The following is a 24,857-nucleotide window of genomic DNA, read 5'->3' as shown; positions in this document are numbered from 1 at the left end:
TGTGATGTGCCCTCTATGCCTCAGTCATCTGGCTGTCTACAGGGCTCTTCCGCAGAAGGCCAGCTGGTCCTGCTTGGGAGCTCACCACGGTCCTGCTTACGGGGCGAATTTTCTGCTGAATCAATGAGCTGGGCCAAGGCGGCAGTGCAGCAGGCCCAGGCCAGGTGTTGCGGGTAGCCCAGGAAAATGAACCATCAGCAGCATCTCCTTTCCACACCTGTCCTAAGGTCAGAGTGAACTCGGGCCCAGCCAGGGAGTCTCTGTGACCGCAAAGGCTGGGGAAACTGAATCTGAGGGGTCAGAATCCATGAAGAACCGCTGGGCCCTCCCTAGCCCACTCCTCACTGGGAGGCCAGCCTGGAAAAAAAGAAAATCATTAGCTCCTACATATAGATCTCCCTGTTAAGGTCAGTTCAAAAAGCCTTGTTAATTTGGACCTTACTGGGTCCACTGAGGATGCTGGCCAGAGGGTGAGCCCTGTTAAGCAAAGATGCCTGGGAGTGAAATCAAGGCATGGGGGCCTGTGTGGGGGATTTTGAACCTACTTGGGGGTTCTTTTCAAGTTGGTTTCAAGCAGGTCTCTATGATGGGAAGCCTGACCTGTTCTAAGACCTGGTAGAGGCCCCAGGAGTGTCAATATGAGACTTCCAGAAAATTTTCTGAAAAGCTTCACATCTCTACCCCTAGGAGGATGTGCAAGAACTTGCAAGCTGGTGGGGAGGGAACAGTACAGGGAACAGAGGGTGCAAATGCTCAGAGGCACGAGGGACCTCTTGATCCACCTGAGAAGGGCCGTCCAGGGCAGATGAGAGAGGTCTCACTCATCTCTGCCGGCCCCCGATCCTCCGGGCCTCAGGAGGGTCTGGATGGCCCTGGGGACTTGGCAGAGCCTGTGGGCCTGGTGGAGGCGTGCCCCCTGGTCCCTTTTCTGGGAAAAAAGAGGAACTATGGTGGGGGTGGGGGGGCCGGGGCTTTCAGCGAGGCCCGAGGGGCCAGCGATGCTCCGGCTCAGGCTCTCCTTGCCTAGCAATAATTTGGGCGCAGAGAAATATTGGCGGCCTTGGCTAACCGAATTATTCTTTCGGTTTGAACCAGCTCCCCCTTTTTGACTCAGATCCGGCCGAGCATGGAAAGCGCTTTCCGAAACCCCCGCCCGCCCGCCTTCCCCAACTCCGCTCAGCGAGCCCAGGGGGAGGGAAGCGGGCGCTCGGACCGACCACCCCGCCCCATTACCTCGCCCCCCCATCCCCAGGGCGGCGCCCCGCCTCCTCCCACCGCGCCCCGGGGGAGCCAGCCGAGGATGGGTGAGCGAGGCAGGACCCAAGCTCCCCGGAGCGGATCGGTGAAGACCCCTGCGCGCGGGCTGAGTTGGAAAGAGAAAACTACCCATCACTTCACCCAGCACGTGCTTGAGGCACCAAAATAGAAAAAAGAAAAATACTTGGAAAGGATTTGATATTTCCAGGCGAGCATCGAAATCGCCATTCCGGGAAAAGTCAGTCTTGTGAGACTTCCTTACACTAATTGAACCATTCCGAGTTGTTTTTATTTCAGATTCCGTCAGGGGGTGGGCATGGCGATCCTTTGGGGCTTTAGTGTGCCCCACCCCCATCCCCGGGGACTTCCGGCCTTCGTGCCACGCCAGCGCACCCTAATATTTTGAGCCCCCATTTCAGCTCCCTGGGGTCACAGGGCTGCCCAGCTGTTATTTTGCAGTTCTGCGCAGCACCCCACTGGCAGTTCTGCTTAATGCTCTTGCCTCTGACTCACAAGAGGAGGAGGGGATTTCTGAGCTGTTTCAAAACTTAACCAGAATATTAGGGTTTTCAGGCAGCCCGTGTTTATTAAAAAAAAAAAGCCCTAAAGCCAACAAAATTTGACACATTGACAGACAGCAGCAGCAGAAGGGAAGGTGGGGTGGGTGGGCAGGACCACTATCTGCTATGTCCCATGGGTCCCTGAAACCCAGGTTTCCTGTGTCCTTTCCCCAGCCCTGGCTCACCCCATGCCTTCTGCTTGGTCCTGGGTTCTGGATAAGAGCTAATATTTATGGAGATCTGCCTTCCCACCAAACACAGTTCTAACTGTTTATAAGAAATAACTCATCTAGTGCCTATAACTGCACTAGCAGGTGTGAGGGCTTTTATTGTGCCATGACCATTTTACAGATGAGAAGACTGAGCATGAAAAACTGAACTGATTTGGGGCACTTGGGTTTTATTTTTTAAAACAAAACAAAACTTTTGAGCAGAGATAGAACCTGCGCCCCCAGTATTGGAAGCTTGAATTCTTAACCACTGGACGTCCAGGGAAGTGCTGGGGCACTTAGTCTTCTTATGGAGAATGCTGGTCGCTTTTCCCACTCTGCGCAGGAGGCTGATGCCACTCAGGCACAGGAAGACGAGTGAGGCTAAGGGGTGTCTGGAATCTCCCTCTTGCAGAGATCTGTGTGGGTCAGGGTTTGGGAGACTCTGAAGCCTCTAGGGGACTGAGCAGGAGAAGTAATCAGAGCAGCAACCTCCACACCACCCCACCCATCCAAGCCTAGGCTTCCAGCATGGAAGGGGTTAATGGGACCGCTCAGGTTAGAGCTACATCATTCACCTCGACCATAATTCCTCCCAACATCCTCGCCAAATGTGAAGACCCCAACTGGGGAACTCAGGACTTTGAAGTTACTACCTGTAAACCTAGAAAACCTGGTCAGATGGGGGGTCTCAGGGTCCAGCTCAGGTCGCTAAGGCCAGGGCTTGGGATGCACACAGGACAGGACTGTGCAGAGGAGCAGCGGTGTGCCAAGGGCGCCGTCCCCTGATGTAGGGAAGATGACTGCTGTGCTAAGAGATAGTTGGGTTTGGGGGAGCAGGTTATTCAAGTATTTACTCCTACAGGCTCAGAAGCACGCAGGATCTGCTTGGTCGGAGGTTGTTTTCACATAACACCAACACAACAGAATGACCATTTGTTAAAGGTCTACGTTATTTCTAACTGGCACAGTAATCTCACTAGGTAGGTATTGCTAATTCCGTTATACATGTGGGAAAATCAAAGACTAGAGTCTTTGATTGAGTCATTCATCCAAGGTCATCTGCAAGTGAGGGTGCCAGGATTGGGGAGCAGTCCACCCGACTCCAGAGCCTTGGAGCTTCCTGTTTTAGTGGACTGACTGAGCCTAGTGCAGCTTCTTAGGAAGTCGAGAACCTCTTGGTTTCTCTCTGCCCTTTGGTGAAAAGGGAATTTCAAAAGTGCCTGATTCATTGCAAGTGTGAATGTGTGTAAGTTGCTCAGAGGCTGCCTCAAGCATTCATCTGTAAGCTTGAGTTACTCTCTGCTGCTTTGGGGACTGGCGCGGGAAGCCAGTGGGAAAGTTCCGGGCCCCAGTGCCCTTATTTGCTAAGGGTCTACTTGAGGGTCACCGAGGGACAGATGAGTGTCCGGCTCACTACCAGGAATGTTGTTGGACCTGGAGAGGGATTTAGGGGCCAGGTTTTAGGGTCAGCTTCTGGATCAGCTCACCCTCCCTAAATTCATTGCAATCCTCATCTCAAGATGCGTTGATGACTCCTGCAAGTCTAGGGCAAAATTCACACCCCCAGGAGATTCAGATCTACCCGACCGCCACTGGTTGTTCAGTCGCCAAGTCATGTCCGACTCTTCACGACCCCATGGACTTCAGCCCGCCAGGCTTCCCTGTCCCTCACCATCTCCTGGAGTTTGCCTAAGTTCATGTCCATTGAATCGGTGATGCCATCCAACCATCTCATCTTCTGTCGCCCTCTTCTCCTTCTGCCCTCAATCTTTCGCAGGATCAGGGTTCTAAGTGTCCCGAGCCCATTGCTCCTGCAGCTGTCAAGATAGGAATTTTGGAATCTGACAGAAAAGGGGGACACTGAAGGAAAAGTTACCCCATTCCCACCTGGCCTAGTAGCCTGGCCTTCATTCACCTCGCAGGCCCACCCCCACAAGGGACACTGATTCTCTTGAGAGGAGGCAGCCCAAACTTCCCTAGAAGCTCGTAACAAGAAGATAAACTGAGGCCTGGCGGGCGGCTCCCCCGCCGCCCCCAGGTGGCTGTCAGGCCGAGCCCAGGGCCCAGCTGTCGGTCGCTGGCGTCCAGCCGCTGCCCCAGACCGAGCGGAGCGGCCGAGGCGCGCCAGCCGCGCCCCCTCCTGGCAGCGCTCCCGCCCCGGGCCCCTGGAGCCTGCCTCTCCCCGACTGATGTAAGCTGATATTTTAATTCTCTTACAAGTAATGGCGTTTAGAGAAATGACTTAACCGGATTACTCATCGTCTATAATGACTTGGCCTGGCTCCGAAGCTATTCCTAGACGTGACGCTTGAGGCTTTGATTCTTTCTTTTCTTTTGCTACTTTTTTTTAAATACCAAGAAATGACTGCCGTGGGCTCGCGGCGGCTCCACCCCTACACGCCCCTCGCAGGGCATCCTGGGAGATGTAGTTCTCCCCTGCCCTGGGGCGCGACCCCCCCCGCCCCCGCCCCCGCCCCCGCCCCCGCCAGAGAGTCCTGGGAACCTGTAGGCGGTAAGAAGCTCCCATTGTGTAGTCTGTGCAGTCTTCCGAAGAGGCACTTAAGCGCTGCATGCCTCGGTTTACTCATCTGTCCAATGGGAGACAGTCATACACCAGGGAAATGAAGGGTTCAGTTCAGTTCAGTTCAGTTCAGTCGCTCAGTCGTGTCCGACTCTCCGCGACCCCATGAATCACAGCACGCCAGGCCTCCCTGTCCATCACCAACTCCCGGAGTTCACTCAAACTCATGTCCATCGAGTCGGTGATGCCATCCAGCCATCTCATTCTCTGTCCTCCCCGTCTCCTCCCACCCATAATCCCTCCAGAAGCTTATTTTAAAATAAGGACAAAAGCTCTGTGCAACTTCTTTATCCATTCATCTGTGGATGGATATCTAGGTTGCTTCCATGTCCTGGTTATTGTAAACAGTGCTGCCAGTAACTTCTAATGAGGTGAATAAACCTAGAGCCTATTATACAGAGTGAAGTAAGTCAGAAAAACATATATCATATATTGACACACACATATGGAATCTAGAAAGAAGGTGCCGATTAACCTATTTGCAGGGCAGCAAGGGATTCCCTGGTGGCTCAGAGGGCAAAGAGTCTGCCTGCAATGCGGGAGACCTGAGTTGGATCCCTGGGTCGGGAAGATCCCCTGGAGAAGAAAATGCAACCCACTCCAGTATTGTTGCCTGGAAAATCCCACGGATGGAGGAACCTGGAAGGCTACAGTCCATAGGGTCGCAAAGAGTCAGACAGGACTGGGCGCCTTCACTTTCACTTTCAAAGGAGAGGCAGACATAAAGGACAGACTTGTGGACACAGTGGGTGAAGGGCAGGGGACAAGTTGAGCAAGTAGCATTGAAACACATATATTCAGTTCAGTTCAGTCGCTCAGTCGTGTCCGACTCTCTGCGACCCCATGAATCATATAGTAAATAGCTAGCCAATAGGAATTTGCTGTTTGATGAACGGAGCTCAAATCTGATGCCCTGTGACAATCTAGAGGGGTAGGTTGGGACGGAGGTTCAAGAAGGAGGGGACATATGTATGCCTATGGCTGATTCATGCTGATGTATGGCAGAAACCAACACAGTATTGTGATTATCCTCCAATTTAAAATACATTTTTTTAAAAACCTTTGTCGAGTGCATTAGTACTGCCCTCCAGTCTAGACTTACTACTTTGTGTCATAAAGCGGGAACCCGGCTTTGGTTGCCCAGGTATCCAGTGCTTAACAGGGAGCTGGCCCACAGCTGGCCTTTCTTTATTACCTCGTCCAGCACTTACACTCTGCTGCTCGATGTCCTCAACTGTAATATAGGCATAAATATATAGCGGCCACTTCATAGGGCTGGGTGACACTGAATGAAATAACCCACGTAAGATGCTAGGTTCAGTTCCTGATAAACACTGGTGAAAGGTGTTGTCACCCCTCCGGCACCAAGCCTTGAGTGACTTTGGAGCTGTCTGAAGAAGCTATGGCTGATTTGCATCACCTGTAAGGTTGTCCAGGGCTGTGTATTTTGCTCCACGCGATCAGAGCCTTGTGCTGCTCATGGCGGTATCCCCAGTCTCTGGTTCAGTGCTGGCACAGAGCTGGGTCATAACAAACGTCAGATGAATGGATAAATGAATCATTATGCCGGCTTTTCCAGTGAGGAACTGGAGGTTCTGAGAGGTCAAGCGACTTGCAGATGGTCACACAGCAGCTGCGCTCTCTGAGTGGGGATGCAAGCCCGCATTTTCTCTCCCTGCCACCCTCCCTCACTCTCCCGCCCTCCTGCCAACACAGACACACACAGGAATCCAACCATTACCTTTCAGGCTCAAGAAGCATCTCCAGTTTCGGGCAGCAGCCAGGTGTGGATGTGCTCCCAGAGTGGATCAAGCTGGGGAAGCTAAGTGTTCCCATGGGGGTGGGGGAAGGGAGGTGAAAAAAAGTGACCAACGCTCTCAGATCCCCCCCTCACCTCCAGCAGTTCCCCAAAGGCCGAAAGCTATTCTTGCCTTTTTCTAAAAGAGGCGTTTGAAGCCATGAGCCAATTCTTTCCATTCCTGAGCTTGGGTATCATCTATTTCGGGCGTTTGTTGTTTTCCATGAGTTGCGGATGCCACTGTGAAGCTGGCCTTTCCTGGACAGCTAGGGCACGAGGGAGCAAGGCAGGAGCCAGGCGGGGCCGGCACTTAAAAATACTTCCCGATTCATTTCTCCTTTGAAAACAAAGCCCTGGGGGCCTTTTGCAACCGCTGGAGCCTGGGAACGGAGCTTCCCAGAGCAGAAAATTAACTGAGCGCGCTGGATGTGTTTGTGGGTCCCAGGAACAAGAGCAACAACACAAACTTGCTGTGTGACCTCCTTCAAACTCCTTGACCCCTCTGGGCCTGCTGGCCTCCTCTCCAGAATGAGGCCAGGTGGGAAGAAGCTCGTGAACAGTCCCTCCAGCTCTGAGAGCTCCAGGATGAGGACCACCCCTCCCGAGACCAGGTTTTCTTCCTAGATTTGGGCCAGCAAGGGATGCCAAGACTTGGGGACAGAAGCTAGGAGAAAGCAGCTTAAAAGCTGGGCCTCCTTTGTAAGTTACAGAGCCCTGCAAATGTTCTAAGAGGGTCCAGAATGTTCTTGGAAAGTTCCTATAATTGCAAAAAGACCAAGCGCCATGAAGAGGGGATGAAATAAAGACTGCTGTACGTCCACACCAGATGTGTGGTCTAGCAGCTACAAGAGAAAAACAGATCTGTGTTCTAACAAAGAGGGTTCTCCAAGACATATTGGACAAAAAAATCAAGTTGCAGAATAGAACAATTAGAATGGAATCACTTTTTAAAAGCACACATAAATTTATGTGTTTTTCTACATCATGTATTTATGAAAATACATAGGGAAAGTGCCGGAAGAATGTACCCAATCTGATGCTCAGTTGTGTCTGACTCTTTGCAATCCCACGGACTATAGCCGACAGGCTCCTCTGTTCATGGGATTCTCCAAGCAAGAATAATGGAGGAGGTTGCCATGCCCTTGTCCAGGGATCTTCCCAATCCAGGGATCGAACCCACGTCTCTTATGTCTCCTGCGTTGGCAGGCACATTCTTTACCACTAGTGCCACCTGGGAAGCCCACCCAATGTGATAAGAGTCCTTATCTCTAGGTTGGGGAGGGAACTGAATTTGGAATGCTGTCAGAGAGAACTGATTTATTTGTAATGTCTTTATGGGAAGAATGCATTCGTGGGTTGTTGTTTTTTTTAATTAATCTGTTTGAGACAGCAGGACATGGAGGGCCCAGGTGACTTCTCTCAGGCCATCAGGGACTGGCTCCGATGGTTAGATAATGCAGGAGGAGGGTAGCTGTGGGTAGGAGATGAAGGTATATCAGATAGTGGCTTGACTAAAAGGCATGTTTATGATTTTAGGGAAGCAAATGGAGATGTCATTCCTCTGCAAGATTTATTGGCTGTTGTAAATTACTTTCTATTGCAAACAGTTGCCTCAGGAGGCAATTAAATTTAGATCACATTGTTCCCAGGTTGACACAGGCAGGTGTGGACTTGCTGAGGCTTTGCACAACAGCCGCTGTCTGTAAGAGTGTGTTCGACTGCCTGGGATGGCGGAATAACTCTATCCTGTGTGGGATGATCTGCTGCTTTGTCAGGCAATGAGTCTGTTCAGCCGGGGAGGGTGGGGGTGGCCTCGACTGGGACGCTGAGGGTAGTGCCTAGGCCTCTATCCCAAACCTTGGGCAGACAATCCTAATAGGATGGCAGTCCAGTGGTTGAGACTCAGAGCTTTCACTGCCAAGGGCAAGGGTTCGATCCCTGGTATGGGAGCTAAGATCCTGCAAGCTGTGACTCCCGCCACCGAAAAAAAAAGAATGGACAAAGCTTTTCTACCACAGCATCTGCCAACACAACCTCAGGTCTCCTGGAGGGCTTATAAACTGGGAAGTGTGGGGGCACTATCATAATCACCATTATAATGATTGTTAGAGGCAGTTTACTATTGTTGACGATGTGTCTGTTACCAAATCTGCAGGCACAGACTTTTATAAAATGACCCATTATGAGGTAGACAAGGGAGCCCATGTGTTGTCCACTCTGGACTGAGGAGCCTGGAGAGTTCTTCCATCCCAGAGCCAAAGGATAAGGGAGAGTTTCAGGGTCACCAAACTACAACCCTGGTCCACTTGTTTAGGGTGATGGCTGGGTGATGAGTGCAAACAGGGTTGGTAACTGCACAGGTCCAAGGGCTCCTTAACCAGCTGTGTCTCCAGTCGGCACTTTGTCGTGGATTCCAGGCCTCACTGCTAGCTGTCACTGGACACCTCACTGACCCGCCATGTCCGCAGCAGCGCTCAAGTCTTCCCCTTCACACCGCCTCCTTCTCAGGTGGTGTTCCCTGACTCACGTAACAGCACTGCCAGGAAACGCTGAGGGAGATGGCTGAGGGGGCCCAGACTGGAGCTCAGATGCTCAGCTCCACCATTTACCAGCTGTCTTACTTGAGCTAATTAATCCTCTGGAGCCTCAGTTTTATCATATAAAATTAGGAAATGCACAGCGCTGTCTGTATTAAAACTAATCAACAATCTGCAGTTGCCTACTCTGTGTTAGGACAGGGTTCAAGTCTGTGAGACCTTGGCTCTTTTTTCAAATTGTGGAAAAATATGCATTACATGAAATTTACCATTTTAACCATTTTTAAGTATACAGTTCAGGGACATGAAGTACATCCACATTTTTCCGCAACCACCATTCATCTTCTGAGATTTTTCATCTTGCAAAACTGAAAATCTGTACTTATTAAATGTATGTGTGCGTGTCAGTCACTCAGTCACGTCCCACTCTTTGCAATTCCATCGACTATAGCCCGCCAGGCTCCTCTGTCCATGGAATTCTCCAGTCAAGAATACTGGAGTGGGTTGCCATTCCTTTCTCCAGGTGATCTTCCCGACCCAGAGATTGAACCCAGGTCTCCTGCTTTGGAGGCAGATTCTTTACCATCTGAGTCACTCAGTTCAGTTCAGTTCAGTCGCTCAGTCGTGTCCGACTCTTTGCGACCCCATGAATCACAGCACGTCAGGCCTCCCTGTGCATCACCAACTCCCGGAGTTCACTCAAACTCATGTCCATCGAGTCGGTGATGCCATCCAGCCATCTCATTCTCTGTAGTCCCTGTCTCCTCCTGCCCCCAATCCCTCCCAGCAACTAACTCCCTATCCCGTCCCACTCCCCCCAGCCCTTGGCAACCATAATTCTATACTATTTGTTCCATGAATTTGACTCTAAGTACTTTATATACGTGGAACCATACAGTATTTGTAGCTTGTGTCTGGTTTATTTTACTTAGCATAATGTTTTCAAGGTTCATCCATGCTGTGGAACACGTGAGAATTTCCTTTCTTTTTCAGACTGAATGATATTCCATTGTATGTACATACCACAGTTTAGGGCTTCCCTCATAGCTCAGTTGGTAAAGAATCCACCTGCAATGCAGGAGACCCTGGTTAGATTCCTAAGTCAGGAAGATCCCCTGGAGAAGGGCAAGGCTACCCACTCCAGTATTCTGGCCTGGAGAATTCCATGGACTGTATAGTTCATGAGTCACAAAGAGTTGGACACAACTGAGCGACTTTCACTTTCACCACAGTTTAGAGGCTTCCCCGATGGCTCAGCAGTAAAGAACCCGGCTGCAATGCAGGAGATGAAGGAGACATGGGTTTGATCCCTGGATTGGGAAGATCCCCTGGAGGAAGAAATGGTAACCCACTCCAGTATTCTTGCCTGAAAAACCCCATGGACAGAGGAGCCTGGGTGGGCTATGGTCCAAAGAGTGGCAAAGACTCGGGTGCAACTGAGTACACACCACAGTTTACCCATTCATCCATCAATGGACACTGGATTGCTTCCACTTTTTGCCTATTGTGAACAATGCTTCCAGATCTTGAACTCTCAAACCCAAGAGAAAACCCAAGTTTTCTCTTCTGTGAGGTGAATATGACTGAGTTACTTCTCCCTCTGGCAGAAGCCCAGCTGCAGCTGGCTCAGCATCTCCTAAGGCCCCTACTCCACTGGAAGCCTCATCTCTCCAAGCAGGGATCATGCCCCCTCTTTCCACTGCTCACCTTGTAGCTGCCCTCTCTGTCTTTGAGAAATAGGTGGACACGGGCCCCCGTCAGCAGGTTTCCTGCCCCAGGCATTTCTGGGCCCCCACAGAGCTTTGGGCAAGGTCTTGTTACTTTGGAAGGGGTCCTTGTTTAGCTATCACCAACCATCTCTACTTGTAAGTTGGGCTGGTAGGGAGATGGGAGATGTCTTCCACCCAGTTCAACTCAAAGTCGGAAGCGCTTTGCTACCCCACCCAGACCCCAGTGCCCTGCTTAAGACCAAAGAGGACATTTCCAAGACTCGAGTTTCGGCTCCAGAGGCGCAAGGCAGCCGTGACTGCTGGCTGTCCTGCCTCAGCCCCTCTGGGCGAGGAGCCCAGCTTCGCAGCGTCTGCGCCTGGGGAGCGGGAGAACACACTACAGCTCCCAGAGTTCTGCGGGCTGAGGAGGCGGTGCCCTTCCCTCGCGGACGAGGTGGACCCACCAACCGGAGCCCAGAGCGGGGCTGGGGGCGGGGCCGGGCGGGGGCTGGCCGGCGAGCGGCGGCCCTGGGTCAGTCGCGCGGGGAGCGCGGGGTCCGGAGGGAGGGCCGCGAGCAGGGTGCTGCGGTGGCGCCGCGCGCGCTCCCCGGGCCATGGGTAAGTGGCTCTGCGGTGCGCCCGGGACGGGACGGGCGGCCCCGCAGGAGGGCGAGGTTGCGGCGCCCGGTCTTTCCCGGCGCCCGCGGCGGACGGTGCTGCCCTGGGGGGCGAGCGGGGGCTGGGGGTGGACTGGGGGCGGGAGCGCGGGGAGGTGGTCAGTCTGGCCCGGGACGCCCGCGTCCTCCCGCCGCGAGCCGGGGGCCAAAGCCTAGTGTCGGGCGCGCGCTGTTCGAAGAAAGGAAAGACAAAAAGTTTTGGCGGCCAAGGGGCTTCCCGGGCGTTTATCTCGAAACTCTCTGCGTCGAGTCTTGACTGAAATTTACCAAGTCCTGTACGGTTCTGTCATCCCACTTCCTGCTGTGGTTTTCAATCTCGAGCTGGTCTCAGCTAATTTGTTGTGACAGCTGTCCGCAGCAGTTCTGTCTGCAGCAGCCCCCGCCGCCACCCTCCCCTCTCCCCTCCCCGCCGTCACATCCCGGCGGTTCTCAGAATCCGCCGGCGCCGCCGAGAAGGGCCACCGGGTCCGCCGGGCGCGCGGCGCGCTCTCCACTGCGGCCGCCGTTTCCTGAAAGTGACTCTGCGCTGGTTTTGAAGAACTTGCTCAATGCATTTTGAAGAATCGACTGTTCCTCTTTAAGCCGACAGTCGTGCTGATCCTTCGGCGGTTACCGGCTTCTCGCCCCCTACCCTTTCTCTTTCCTCTTCCCTTTTTCCTTTTTTTCCCCGTAGTCTCTGCTCTTGTCTCCTGTCCACCCTCCTCTGTACCCTCCCACTCCCAACCCCCGGCAGGGAAGAAGTAAGTTCCTTCTTGGCTCCGCTCATCTTTCTCCTGTGTCTCTTTTCTCCCCTTGGGGCTCCAGGAGGGACAGCGTGGCGGACCCGCGGAGTGATGGGGGGCGGGGGCAGGGTGGAAAGCGGAGACGCGCGGGCTGCGAGGAGAGAAGCGTCTGGCTTCGCGCTCAGTCCGATTCGCTGACCGAACCCGGCTGCCTCGTCTCGGTCCTCGCGCTCAGGGGGCGCGGCCGCGCCGGCCTCAGGCCTCCAGCCGGACGGACGCTGGGAATAGGGGAGGAGATCGCCGGATGCCGGACCCCCAGGGGCTCAGGGTGCGGGTCTGGCGGCACTGTACTGGCCAGACCCAGGGTCCCTTTCTTTGCGGGGTCGTCAGCTAGCCAAGAGGAGTCCGCGGAGCTGAAGGGAAGATAACAGGTGCTTCTCGCCCCAGCTGGAGCACCAGAATTGGGGGTGTGGTGTCTCTGTGCCCAGAGGCTGGGCTAGGGCAGAGATGGCAGCTAGTGAGTTGGGTCACCAGGGTGGAGTTCCAGAGCCTGTCCAAGCTCTGAGGACCCTTCTGGACCTCGAACTTGGAATGGCAGCAGTAGAAAGGACCTCACAGAATCAGCCCCTCTCTTTGAGGGGTTACAGTCTGAGAAACTGAGGCTTAGAGACCAGCCCTGGTCTGACAGTGAGGACAGTTTAGGCCTCTGAGACCCTGCCCCTTCTCCCTTCCCAATGGTCTCCTGTTCCCAGGTGGGAAATTGACCTGGGATGGCCCACACCCGCCTTGGACCTTGCTTTACTGGCTGGGCTTTGAGAGCCACTCTGGGAGAGCTCTACTAGGAGAGAGAGAAAGAAGAGTGCCCCAGGCAGAAGTCAGGCAGCCTTCCTGTCCTGGTTGTGCATCTACTGTTGACCCACGTCTCGGACAAGCTGCCGCCCAGCCCAGTTTGGTGGGGACACAGGAAGCAGTACAGAGATGGAGCTGTCCCTCTCATCACCAGATGCTGCCCAGACCTGGAGGGGCAGGACAGCGGGGACTCAGCCCCAGACCCGGAGGGGCAGGACAGCGGGGACTCAGCCCCACCCTGGGTCAGGGTCTCTCAGGACCACCAGATCCTGGGGGGCTGGGAGTTGGTCGTTTCACCTTTGGTGCCCCCACAGCCCCTCCTTTCTACATTCAAGGCTGTCACCTCGGCCCCAGCTGCTCCCCCACCCTGGCCCCTCTTCCCTCCCCTGAGACACAGAGGCAGGGCCGGGTGGGGAGCTGCACATGTCCAGGTTGTCCGTCTGTCCTCCATGCTGGCTGGAGCACAGCCCTTGGCAGGTCCCTCTCCCCAAACCACTGCTCCGCCAGGCAGCCGGCTCCGAGCTGAGTGGACTGGCCGCTTCAAAGGTTGTCTTTGTTTCAGCTCCAGCTCAAGCCAAAGAGCAACTTAAGCCAACAACCTCAGGCAAGAAGGTGTGGCGTGTCTGCCGGTTGTTATTGCGGCCTCTGCTACCATTATTGTCGTAATTGACACGGTGCTCCCAGTGGGTGACTTTTCATGAAAGGAAGTGTCGCTTCCTTTCCATCACACCGAGAGTGAATGAGGTGGGGCAGGAGGCGGGGGCGGAGAGAGAGAGAGAGAGGCCTTGAACGAGTCACAGCCCAGCTCCTCCCCATCAGTGCAGTCGTGTTCATGAAGCAGCTGCTCCCTACGGTGCAGAACTCCAGGCACTGAGACACAGCGGAGTGACAGACCTCAGATTCCGCACGCACGCGCACGCACACGCACCCAGCCGTCTGTGATTTTTGGGGGGAAGCCTCGTTTCCCGCTTCATTCTGCTTAGAACGTTGGGTCCATTGGGTCTAACAGGGCCACCTTATAGGTGGCAGAACAGAGTCAGGGCCAGAAACGCCTGTGTGGGGTCAGAGCCCCCGCCCCACCCTGCCTCCTGCCCCATCTCATCTGCTTTCAGCTCCTCTGGGAGGACAGGCCCAGGTTCCTGTCAGCAGACTAACAGGGGTGCTGCACTGTGACACTGTAGGTCCCCTGGGGAGAGACGGTCAATTTGCACCCTCTGAGCACAGAGAAGGAACCTGGGGTCTTGCTTTATTGTTGTGTCCGACTGTTCGTGAGCTCAAGGACTGTAGCCTGCCGGGCTCCTTTTTCTATGGGATTTCCCAGGCAAGTATACTGGAGTAGCTTGCCATTGCCTTCTCTGGAGGATCTTCCCAACCCAGGGATCGAACCGTCATCTCCTGAATTGGCAGGTAGATTCTTTACCACTGAGCCACCAGGGAAGCCCTGGGGTTTCCCTACTCCCATTAAAAAACTCTAGAGCTTGGAGTCAGTGTCTTGAGACAGGAAGACTGCACTGGTTGCAAATCTCAGCTTTGCCACTGGTAAGCTATGTGACCTCAGGTGAGTTACTGGACCTCTCAGATCCTCAGATCTTGTAATATCTGTTAATGGGGGCAGAGAGATAATAATGCCCACTCAGTGCTGGGAAGATGTAGGGAGCCAGTGTTCAGGAGCCCAGACCAGGGCCCAGGAGAGACTGGTTTCAGTTGGTGAAGTACATAGTGTGTGTGTGGGGGGGTGGCTTGAGAGCAGGTGGGCTTCATTTCAGGAGCCTCCTCCTTCACAGCTAGTGACTGAAATTAACCTCTTCCCTGCCTCGTTTTTAGGATCGAGGGTTAAGCTTGACCTCACAGAGCTGTGGAGTTGAGCAGACCGGTGACACAGGAAGGGCCAGCCGTGCTGCTGCCACACTCCCTCGCTGCCCTTGAAGGGGCCGGGTCACACGGGCCGGGATGAGGAGCGGCCGGGGCTGCGAGCCAGGTCCTGCTGCCATCCTTGGGGCTCTGCTCACTCAGTTGTCTAGCCGCACGGCAACCGGGAATAAGCGCAACGGGGACCACAGGGCCCCTGAGCTCTGCAGAGGAGACCTCAGTCCCTGGAGACACTGCTCCTGCATAGGAGCATGCACGTGAGAAAGGCGTTATCATTTTTCAGAGTCATTTCTAAGTTTAAACGCGACCCGGTCAAAACCCCAGTGGCTTATTTCTTTCTCCTTCATCCTTTCCCCCTCTCTCTTTTTCACCCTGGGATGTGACAGAATTATCCTACAGTTCAGATGGAAGTTTTTACAAGGAGTAATGATGGGGGACTTGAGCTCCGGATAGTAAGTTTTGTTACGATGTGACAGAAATTAAACTGTGTACGGGTCCAGCATTCCACAAGGAATGAAAGAGAACAAAGTCCAAAACCAGCTCCCAGAGTGTTCCTTACAAACCTTTAGATTGTGGGGAAAGTAGTATTCGAAACCGTGCGGGGAGGAGATCACTCAGTCTGTTCTGGGGACTCGGGAGCTGGGCAGATGGGACTCACCCGGCTCCTACGGGAGGGGGTTTCAGACTTACTCCGCACGGCAGAACTCTTTTTCCAAATGAAGATTTAGCGGGAACTACGATCTCGCAATGACTGGAGAAGCGAGGGAGAGGACAGGGAGGGAGGGCAAAGACGCGCCGCCCCTCATCCAGGGCTGCGGCCCAGGTGGGCACGAATGGAGGCCGGTTCACCCAGACTCGGCCACGCACAGAGATACAGTGTTTTCCCTTTGTGGCTCTCATGCCCGTCTCTGCTGGGGTGAAACAGCTCAGATGGTGACCTCCTTCCCAGGTGACCCAAGTGCCCAAGTCCTGGAGATTTCCCTAGGAGAGCGTGGCCTTTTGCAGCCAAGCAGGAGGGACCGCTCTGTCCCGGTGGCCCTTAACCTGGCTGCCCTCTCAGGCCCCCTGGGGAGTGTGAAACCCTGAAGCCCCTTGTTGTCATTTAGGCGCTAAGTCCTGTCTGATTCTTCCGTGACCCCATGGACTGTAGCCTGCCAAGCTCCTCTGTCCATGGGATTTCCCAGGCTAGAATACTGGAGTGGGTTGCCATTTCCTTCTCTAGGGGGTCTTCCTGACCCAGGGATGGATCCCGTGTCTCCTGCATTGACAGGCAGGTTCTTTACTGCGGAGCCACCAGGAAAACCCCTGGTGCCTCCTGCAGGACCTTAAGTCTTACCTGTGTTGGGGGAGGGTGGGGGAGACAGGCGCCATGTCTTTTAAACTCTCCCTGGTGATCCCAGTGGGCCCTGGTCCCACCACCTTCTTTCCCTGAGGGCCGAGGACAGCCTTGTAGCCGATCTGCAGGAGGGTGCCAGTGAGAAGCCTTGTCACAGGAACAGGTGGAGAGAGTCCTTTGGAGCCGAGCATTTTCCCTTCAGGAAGAAGGGAGAGAGGATGTGCCAGCAGAGCAGAGAAGGCAGGAAGGGAAAGGAGAAAAGCTGGGGGGACACAGGCGTGCCGATGAGCTGAAGGCTTCAGGATTCACGGATAGTTAGCAAAGGACAGCAGTGTCTTTCTCCCCGCCACCCTCGCCCCAATTCACAGAAGGAAAGACGGAGGTGCAGAGTTGCCCAAGGGCCTGGTTGGAAAGGCGTCCGTCAGGGGTGGGAGGGGTCAGTTATTAGTACCCAGTTATTTCTGGAGATTGGCTGTATCTCCGGTGATCAGGAGCCAACCTGCAAGGATGGCCCAGGCCCAATTAGCATCAGGCTCGGTTTCTCTTCCAGGCTTATTCGGACTCCCCAGCAAAGCTTGTGAATGTTGGTGATAAGCACCACAGCCATAGTGGTGGCGAGGGCAGGCCCCTGGGCGGGTGGTCAGACTGACCTTGCTTTGAATGTGGTCCCCCAGGGAGGCAGGCAACTTAATCTCTTTAAAATGGGATCCCTCTGGGACTCACTGAGAGAACGTATATGAAAGGGCCAGGGACACAGAGCCGAGAACCTGCATGACACTTCCATGAATAGCCGCCCAAGGGGACCTGTCCAGAAGCCAGAGGTCTACAGCTCAGGCTTCTGGGTACCGCTGGCCTCGTGGGTCACTCTGCTGTGGGTTTCTTATTTATTTATTTATTTTTGGCGCGCTAGATCTTTGTCATTGCACAGGCTTTTTCTCTAGTTGCAGTGAGCAGGGGCTACCTCTGGCTGTGGAGTGCACGCTTCTCATTGTGGTGGCTTCTCTTGTTGAAGAGCACAGGCTTTTGGCTGGAGGGCTTCAGTAGTTGTGGCCCACCCTGGCTCTAGAGCGCAGGCTTAGGAGTTGTGGCTCACAGTTTAGTTGCTCCGCAGCATGTGGGATCTTCCCAGACCAGGGATCGAACCTGTATCTCCTGCATTGGCAGGCGGATTCTTTACCACTGAGCCCCCAAGGAACCCCAGGTTTCTTGTTCTTAAAGTTTCTTTTCTACCTGGGATGGAGGGGGAGTCTTGCAGGTTCCCAGCAGTAAGGACTTTTCTGAGCTGGAGCGAACCAGGACAGTTCATGCTACATGATCAAAAAGGAGGGAAGAAAGGGTGGCCTCGCATGGCCAGCCACCCGCTGCGCGGCCAGAGCGGCACCCAGTGGCTGTGTCTTTGCAGCCACCAACTCTCAGGATGCCCTTAGAATCCAGCCCCTGGCTCCTCCCTGCCCTCCATCAGGTTGTTGTGGGACTCATCCATTCTCTCCTCCAAAATAGGACTTCCCTAGTAGCTCAGACAGTCAAGAATCCACCTGCAATGCAGGAGGCCTGGGTCCCATCCCTGGGTTGGGAAGATCTCCTGGAGAAGGGAATGGCTACCTGCTCCAGTATTTTTGCCTGGAATATCCCATGGACAGAGGAGACATTTTCCCTTACCTGCCACCTGCTGTATGGGGGTGCTGGGCGGCCTCACCGGCTGTCAGGAGGCCAGACGAGCCCCTGGCATCTCAGTCCAGATGGCCCCATCCGTGTGGTGTGAGGGGGTGAGGGTGACTAGAGAGAAGTGCTGTGCTTGGCTGAGGGCTTGTCAGGCGAGACCTGAAGGGTCACCAGGAGCCATGAAGGTGAGGGGAGTATGTGGCCTAGTTAGGGGCAGTTAGGACTCTGTTGAGCTTCCCAGGTGGCGCTAGTGGTAAAGAAGCTCCCTGCCAATGCAGGAGACGCCAGAGACGTGAGTTTGATCCCTGGGTCAGGAAGATCCTGTAGAGGAGAGCATGGCAACCCACTCCGGTATTCGTGCCTGGAGAATCCCATGGATGGAGGAGTCTGGTGGGCTACAGTCTCTGGAGTCACAAACAAGTCAGACACAAGTGAGCATGCACGGGAACACAAGGGATGCTTAAGACAAGCTTGGATGCTTCATAAATGGGAACTTTCTTCTTGGTTATTCGTGGAGGGTCTACGGTCCCAGCAGCCGTTTGGCTGAGCTGCTGCAAATACTCTCTGATGTGGAGAGGTGGGGTTTGGAGACAGTTTCCCCGAACACCATGGCCCCAGCCTCCTCTGACTTGACCCCAGGGTGATTTATGGTCTCCTTCACAGTTTTGGGGAGAGGGCTGGAATGGAGTAAGGAAAACTGGCAGGTGTCGCATGGGTGGAGCTATGGGAGTGGCAGAGTCAGGGGAGCCCGTGTGGTTTAGAGGCTGCCTGTGGCAGCTGGGCACCCCGGGCAGAGGATGGCGAGGACTGATCCCCGCTGGGCCACTCGGATGCCACGCTGCCCGCCTGCCACCCACTCCTCTGCCAGCACCTCATGTCCTCGCTCTCCCCTGCCCTTCTCCCCTCTTCTTCTCCTCCAGCACCTCCGGTCAGAGGGAAAAGGAAGCAGTCAGAGGAAGGGGAGCCCCTAGACCCACCAGTGTCTCCTCAGCCCGATGGTGAGCCGAGCAGGAGCCAGAGCCCCGTGCGCCTGGAGGTGAGCTGGGTGACCCCTCCCCCACTGGGGGCCCCTTCCCCACCCCTTCCCTCACCCTGCTCTACCTGTGTGCAGCCTCCCAGGTGGCCTTGGAGACTCCCTGGAGATGTGTTCCCTAATCCCCAAACCTTAAAGAGTCCAGAGCGAGGCACAGCCCCACTGTCTGGGCCTTGCACTGGGTGCTGGGCAGACAGGAGGGCTCGCCCATCACCTCTGGCTGGACTTTCAGGCATGGTTTTTACGGCAGACCCTTTTATTACATGAGGATGACCTGGAGCCCTGATCTATAAAACAGAGTAAAGCACTGAACTCCACGGACATCCTCCTGTGCCTCCGAAGTTACAACGTGGACACTGAAGTCACGCAGTGAGGTTGGTGCTTCTGCACTGACCAGCACAGTCACAGCCATCGGCCTCTGCATCAGCGCTCTTTGGCTGTTTGCTTCAGAGGCACTGGCTGGAGGGAGCTGCAAATGGGAACAAGTTTTAACAGATTTCCTGGAGTTCAGAGAAGAGGAACAGAAAAGCATGTTCATTTGAAGAGCTGTGGTCAGAGTGCCTCCGTTTTGAGGCGCCGCAGTGTGTTCCAATTTCATGGGTAACGTGCAAGCTGGCTTGTTTATTTCCAGAGGTCTTTGATTAGTCAGAACCACGGTCATGACGCTCGAATACAGTATTTTTGGAACATGTGGCTCTCTGCACAGTTCTCACACTGATGATAGTTGCCAGCCCTCTCGTGTTTGGGGCCACCCCAGCCAGGACCCCAACCCCAGCCCAACAGTAGCCCCTGCCCTGAGCCACTGGCCACAGGAAGAGCATCGAGAGAAATTCCCATGGGAACAGAAACCAAAAGACCTGTGCATTGGACACAAGGGCCCTTTGGAGTCCAGGACAGGGTCTCTCCTCCCTGAACTGAGCACATGGACGGGCGGGTCATGGAAGCAAGCCTGACGGAGTGGCCCCACACAGCTGGAACGCACCATCCTTTGGCTTGGACCAGAGGGGCCTCTGGGAGCCCCGGGGCCATGGAACCTGCCTCCAGGAGCTCAGAGTCTGGTAGAGGAGCTGAGAAGGCGACATGACAACCTAGAGCCAGGTGAAGAAGTGATTGGAAGCTTGGAGAAGGGGCAGGGCTGCTCCCATGGCCGCCCCTGGAGCCAGGCCTCTGTGGACCCTGACCTGGGGTTCTGGACTAACATGGAACACCTCTGTCCTTCTGACCCCAGGAACAACCTCTGCAGCCGAGTCGGGTGTGAGGGTCTGCTTCCTCCTCTGGGAGCCTGGGTTTGGTGGCCGTGCATCTCCTTCCTCCCCAGCAGCCAGTGGTTCCGCCTCTCCGGAGCCTCCTACCAACTAGGGGCTCACCCCACTGCCTCGTGTTCTTTCCCCAGGAGTCCCCCGAGGCAGGCGGGGAGCGGGAGGAGGAGCAGGAGGAGGAGCAGGCCTTCCTGGTCAGCCTCTACAAGTTCATGAAGGAGCGACACACGCCCATCGAGAGGGTGCCCCATCTTGGCTTCAAGCAGAGTGCGTCCCCGGGGTGCAGGCACGGGAGGGGGGCCCAGCAGGGGACCTCCATTCAGGGCGACCCCCAACGTGCCAACCCACAGGGGTTGCACACAGAAAAGCTGCCCCCTTCCAGGCACTGGCCTGGCAGTGGGTGTGGCCCGATGTCCGTCCTCACAGGCCACTGAGCCCCCAGCACACAGGGTGCGGTCTGGCCAGCCATCCCAGTGGCCCTGTCTGGGTATGTGCTGGTTCCCTGCCAGCCTGACGGGGCCATGGGGACAGGCTGCTGGCGGCCCCCTCCTCCTGCCAAGACTGACAGCGGCCGCGCCCCCTCTTGTCCCCAGTTAACCTGTGGAAGATCTACAAGGCCGTGGAGAAGCTAGGGGCCTATGAACTGGTAAGGACGGCTCCTTGGAGTCCTCACCCTGCCGGGTCTCCTGGCACATCTCAGCGGTGCCCCCGGGACCTCGGGAACAAAGGGAGCCCAGCAGACCTGCCCTTTCCAGTCGGCAGGAGGATGAGGCGGTGTCCAGAGCCTGCCCTTTCCCCAGCTCCCTGTGCGCCGTGGGGAGGGGCCTGCCCTACCCGCCAGCACTTTGCTGTTCCAAGCAAGACTGTCACCCTTTCCATCTGCTCTGTCCTTGCACTCACAAAGGGCCAGTGCTCGGGCAGCCCCTGGGAGGGGGACTTGGCTGGCTGCTGGCCGGGGGAGCCCCCTCCAACCTCCCCGCCCCTGCTAGCGGAGAAGCAATTAGAAACGGCCTCCGAGTGGGGACCCCGAGCTGCGAGGACCCCGCGGGCAGGGGACGCCCGCCAGCCGTGCCCTGACGTGGCGCCTTGCAGGTGACTGGCCGCCGCCTCTGGAAGAACGTGTACGACGAGCTGGGGGGCAGCCCGGGCAGCACCAGCGCGGCCACGTGCACGCGCCGCCACTACGAGAGGTGCGGGGCCGCCGGCCGCCTCCCGGCCACTCTGATGGGCGGGGCGGGGCGGGGCGGCGGCAGGACTCCTGGACAAGACACAGCGTGCGGGCCCCGCGGCTGGGGACAGTCTGTGTGCCGGTCGGGGTGGGCCGGGGGTGTTGGGGGGCGCCTAGAGCGTGGGAGCCTCCTGCCAGCCCGGCCCCCTGGCGACATGCCCGGTTCCTCCCCAGGCTGGTCCTCCCATACGTGCGGCACCTGAAGGGGGAGGATGACAAGCCCCTGCCCGCCTCCAAGCCCAGGAAGCAGTACAAGATGGCCAAGGAGCCTCGTGGGGATGATGGGGCCCCTGAAAGGCCGAAGAAGGTCAAGGAGGAGAAGCGGGTGGACCAGGTGAGCGCCGAGCCCTGGGCCGTGCCTCTCACAGCGCCCCCTACCTGTCCTCACTCTGGCTGCAGAGCTCCCTGCCTGGAACCCCCGGAACACTCCCCTCCCCCACGGGCAGCACCAGGGGGGGCAAGGGTCATAGAGTGGTTCACTATTTGAGGGCCCTCAAGTTGGGGGTACACGTGGGGTCTGAGTCCTAGTTTGCACCCCATTTCACCAGTCCCCATGTCCTGACACCAGGCTGTGTCTGTTGAGAGGATGGGACACCTTCTGACAGTTTTGCATGAAGGTGCTGGAAGGGCTGGCTCCCTGCTGTCCCCACATCCCCAGGTCAGCGTTGCACGGCTCACACCCAGCCCTGAGGCTTGGCCTTTTCTCATTCTAGCTGATGCCAGCAAAGACCAAAACAGATGCCCCTGACCTGGCAAGGCTTCCTAGCCAGGAGACACCCAGGGACGGCATGGAGCAGCGAGGCCCGGCTGTGGGGCCCTCTATGCCCTTTGTGGGTGCCAGTGGCTGCCCTGAGGCCTACAAACGGCTCCTGTCCAGCTTCTACTGCAGAGGGACACATGGTATCATGTCACCGCTGGCCAAAAAGAAGCTCCTGGCCCAGGTGAGCAAGGCAGAGGCCTTGCAGTGTCAGGAGGAGGGCTGTCGCCATGGGGCAGGTGGGGAGCCCCAGGCACCCCCAGCCGCCCCGCCTGTGGAGAGTCCCCAGAGCCCAGGAGGGCCGGCTGAGAACTCCAGGCACCGGCTGACACCTCTGGAAGGAAGGAAGGCCCCTGTGGCCAGCCTCTGGGGGGAGACACAGGCAGGCCCTCTCCCTTCGGCCCCTGTCTTCACCGGCTGCTTCCACACCTACCCCAGCGAGGTGCTGAAGCCTGTCAGCCAGCATCCCAGGGACCTTTTCCCCGGTCTTAAAGATAGGGTGTTGTTGGGGCCCCCTGCCAAGGAGGAGGGGCTGCCAGCCAAAGAGTCCCCACTGGTGTGGGGCGGGGATGCTGGCCGCCCTTCTGCATTCCACAAGGGCAGCTCCAGAAAGGGCAGCCTCTACCCCAAACCCAAAGCCTGCTGGGTGTCCCCCATGACCAAGGTCCCTGCTGAGAGCCCTGTGCCCCTGCCCACCTTCCCGAGCAGCCCAGGCCTGGGCCACAAGCGCAGCCTGGTGGAAGAGGGCTCGGTCCACGGCAGCAAAAAACTGCGGGCAGTGTCTCCCTTTCTTAAGGAGGCAAATGCCCAGGAGTGTGGGACCAAGCCCGGGGGCCCTGACCTGGCCGTCTCCTGCCTGCTGGGCCCCGCCGTCCCAGAGGCCTACAGGGGTACCATGCTGCGCTGCCCACTGAACTTCGCTGGCACCCTGGGCCCCTTAAAGGGCCAGGCCACCCTCCCCTTCAGTCCCCTGGTCATCCCCGCCTTCCCGGCCCACCTGCTGGCCGCCACAGCGCCTTCGCCCATGACCGCTGGCCTGATGCACCTCCCACCGGTGTCCTTTGACGGTGCCCTGTGCCACAGACTGTGCCCGGCCTCGTCTCCGTGGCACATGCCGCCTGCCACAGCCTACACAGCACCTCACTTCTCCTTCCACCTCAACACCAAGCTGTAGGTTTGTGCCTGCCGTGCTGCGCAGTCAGAATCTGACCTCAGTCTGGGGTGGGTAGGCACTGCTGGGGGCTCTGGTCTGCAGCGCCTCCTCCGGAGAGCTCGCGTGTGCCTGACAGGGATGGGCCCCGGGCAAACTAGGTTTCTCTCAAGATGGCAGCCCAAGCCCAGGGGCTGGGGCCCAGTGGTGGCATGCCTCAGGAGACATCGAGAGGCGGACGACTCCTGGCCTAGGCCCCAGAGCAGGGACTGGGGCGGGTGAAGGGCTGCAGGGCTGTCCATGCTGCCTATGGAAAATCCAATAAAACACCCGTGAAGCCACGCAGCCCTGAGGTGTGTGTGGTGTGGGCCTTTGCGGGAGCAGTGAGGCGGGGGTGTTCTCGTGGACAGCGCCACCCATAGGGTGACAGGGGAGCCAAGGAGAGGGACCTGCTCAGCACCCACTCCTGCCTGGGGTGCTGTCACTGGAATAAAGAGCAGGGCCAGGGCAAGCCTGGCCTCCGGCTCATCCTTCTGCACGCTGTACCCTTTGTCCTGTGCCTTCAGCCCACTGGGCTGGTTGAGTCTGGGAACAACCAGCAGTTACCTTCCTCATGGTGCAGATGGGAGTCTGAGGCTCAGAGAGGCTGGGACTTGCCCCGGTTCCCCCAGCGGGTGCGTGACCCAGCACCCTGAGCTAAGCCACATGGATGCCCTGCAGCCGTCAGCAGCACTCCCGGGGCTGAGGGTGCAAGCAGGATGCTGGAGTCACCTGCCCTGGTGCTGGATGCCGACTTGGGAGGCTGCTGCCGGGTCTTCCTGGTGAGCCCTTCTACTCACCTGCCACATGCTGGGTGGGGGTTCAGACCCTGCACCCTAACGCCCTCCTTCCTACGGGCTCTGCCTGGAGAGCAGTGTGCTCACTTATCACCGTGGGAGGAGTGCCCCATCAGAGGCATTGCTCCCCCCTCCCCGCCTCAGGCTGCCTGTACTTAGAACCTGGGCACAGACACCGGCCAAGCTCCATACAGGTTTCTGGAAAGGCAGTGCCACTGCTGGCCCAGGGTCCTGACTTCAGGTCACAGATGTATCAGCTGATTATGGATGAATGTGCAGGCTCTGAAGGGATTCCCCTGCTCCCTCTTGTGGGGAGACGCCAGCCCAAGTAGCCATGTGATCTCCAGCCCTGAGCTCCTCCTCCCTGCAGGCCCCCACATGTTCCCATCTCTGAGCCTATGGGGTCTCCGTGGTTGACGAGGAGCAGGGAGAGGACTGAGAACTCCCGACAAGTGTCCTGGGTGCTGGGCTGCAGGTCTTTTAGAGTCAGATCCCCTGGATATGGGCATCTGATGTAGGGCAGGGTCGCTGGGGTCCCCTTCATTTGCAAAGCCACAGCAGCCTTTTCCCAGTACAGAAGTGGGCCGTTGGCCTGGCAACAGGATTTGAGCTCGGGCTGCACAGAGCTGCGACGCTGGCGCCCTCTGGAGGCTGCGCTGGGAACTACTCTGCACGGGCGTCTTCTGTCCTGAGCTGGTCCCTGGGGGGCGAGCTGAGGCTCTGGTCCGGCATCAGCAAACACTGCAGGTGAATGTGGACCTACTTTCTGAAAGACCTCTGTGCCCTGCAGCTCTCGCATGCCACCTTTCTGTGGTTTTTCTCATG

The 24,857-nt window shown here is 56.5% G+C and overlaps 1 protein-coding gene and 1 long non-coding RNA gene across 3 annotated transcripts; one reads left to right on the top strand and one right to left on the bottom strand.

The window, feature by feature from the left end:
• Positions 1–1,674: 1,674 nt before the first annotated feature.
• Positions 1,675–6,509, bottom strand: LOC129539517 (uncharacterized). Its single transcript, XR_008682468.2, has 3 exons — positions 6,352–6,509; positions 3,702–3,846; positions 1,675–2,488 (listed from the first exon to the last, which is right to left on the bottom strand). It is a non-coding gene; the product is annotated as an uncharacterized LOC129539517 (long non-coding RNA).
• A 4,643-nt stretch (positions 6,510–11,152) lies between these two features.
• Positions 11,153–23,537, top strand: ARID5A (AT-rich interaction domain 5A). Of its 2 annotated transcripts, none has more exons than XM_055401078.2 (7): positions 11,153–11,272; positions 18,690–18,805; positions 20,196–20,328; positions 20,655–20,707; positions 21,154–21,251; positions 21,464–21,623; positions 22,003–23,537. In XM_055401078.2, the coding sequence occupies exons 1-7, from the start codon at positions 11,269–11,271 to the stop codon at positions 23,218–23,220; spliced, it is 1,782 nt and encodes a 593-aa protein (XP_055257053.1). In that variant the 5' UTR covers positions 11,153–11,268; the 3' UTR covers positions 23,221–23,537. The 2 variants fall into 2 exon arrangements, with proteins under 2 accessions (XP_055257053.1, XP_055257052.1); XM_055401077.2 differs by lacking the exon at positions 11,153–11,272 and adding an exon at positions 18,048–18,200.
• Positions 23,538–24,857: the final 1,320 nt, after the last annotated feature.

Source organism: Moschus berezovskii, chromosome 11 (genome assembly GCF_049115385.1).
Source record: "Moschus berezovskii isolate FMDL1 chromosome 11, NW_MosBer_1.0, whole genome shotgun sequence".
Classification (NCBI taxonomy): Eukaryota; Metazoa; Chordata; class Mammalia; order Artiodactyla; family Moschidae; genus Moschus; species Moschus berezovskii.
This window is presented reverse-complemented; position numbering and strand designations above follow the sequence as displayed.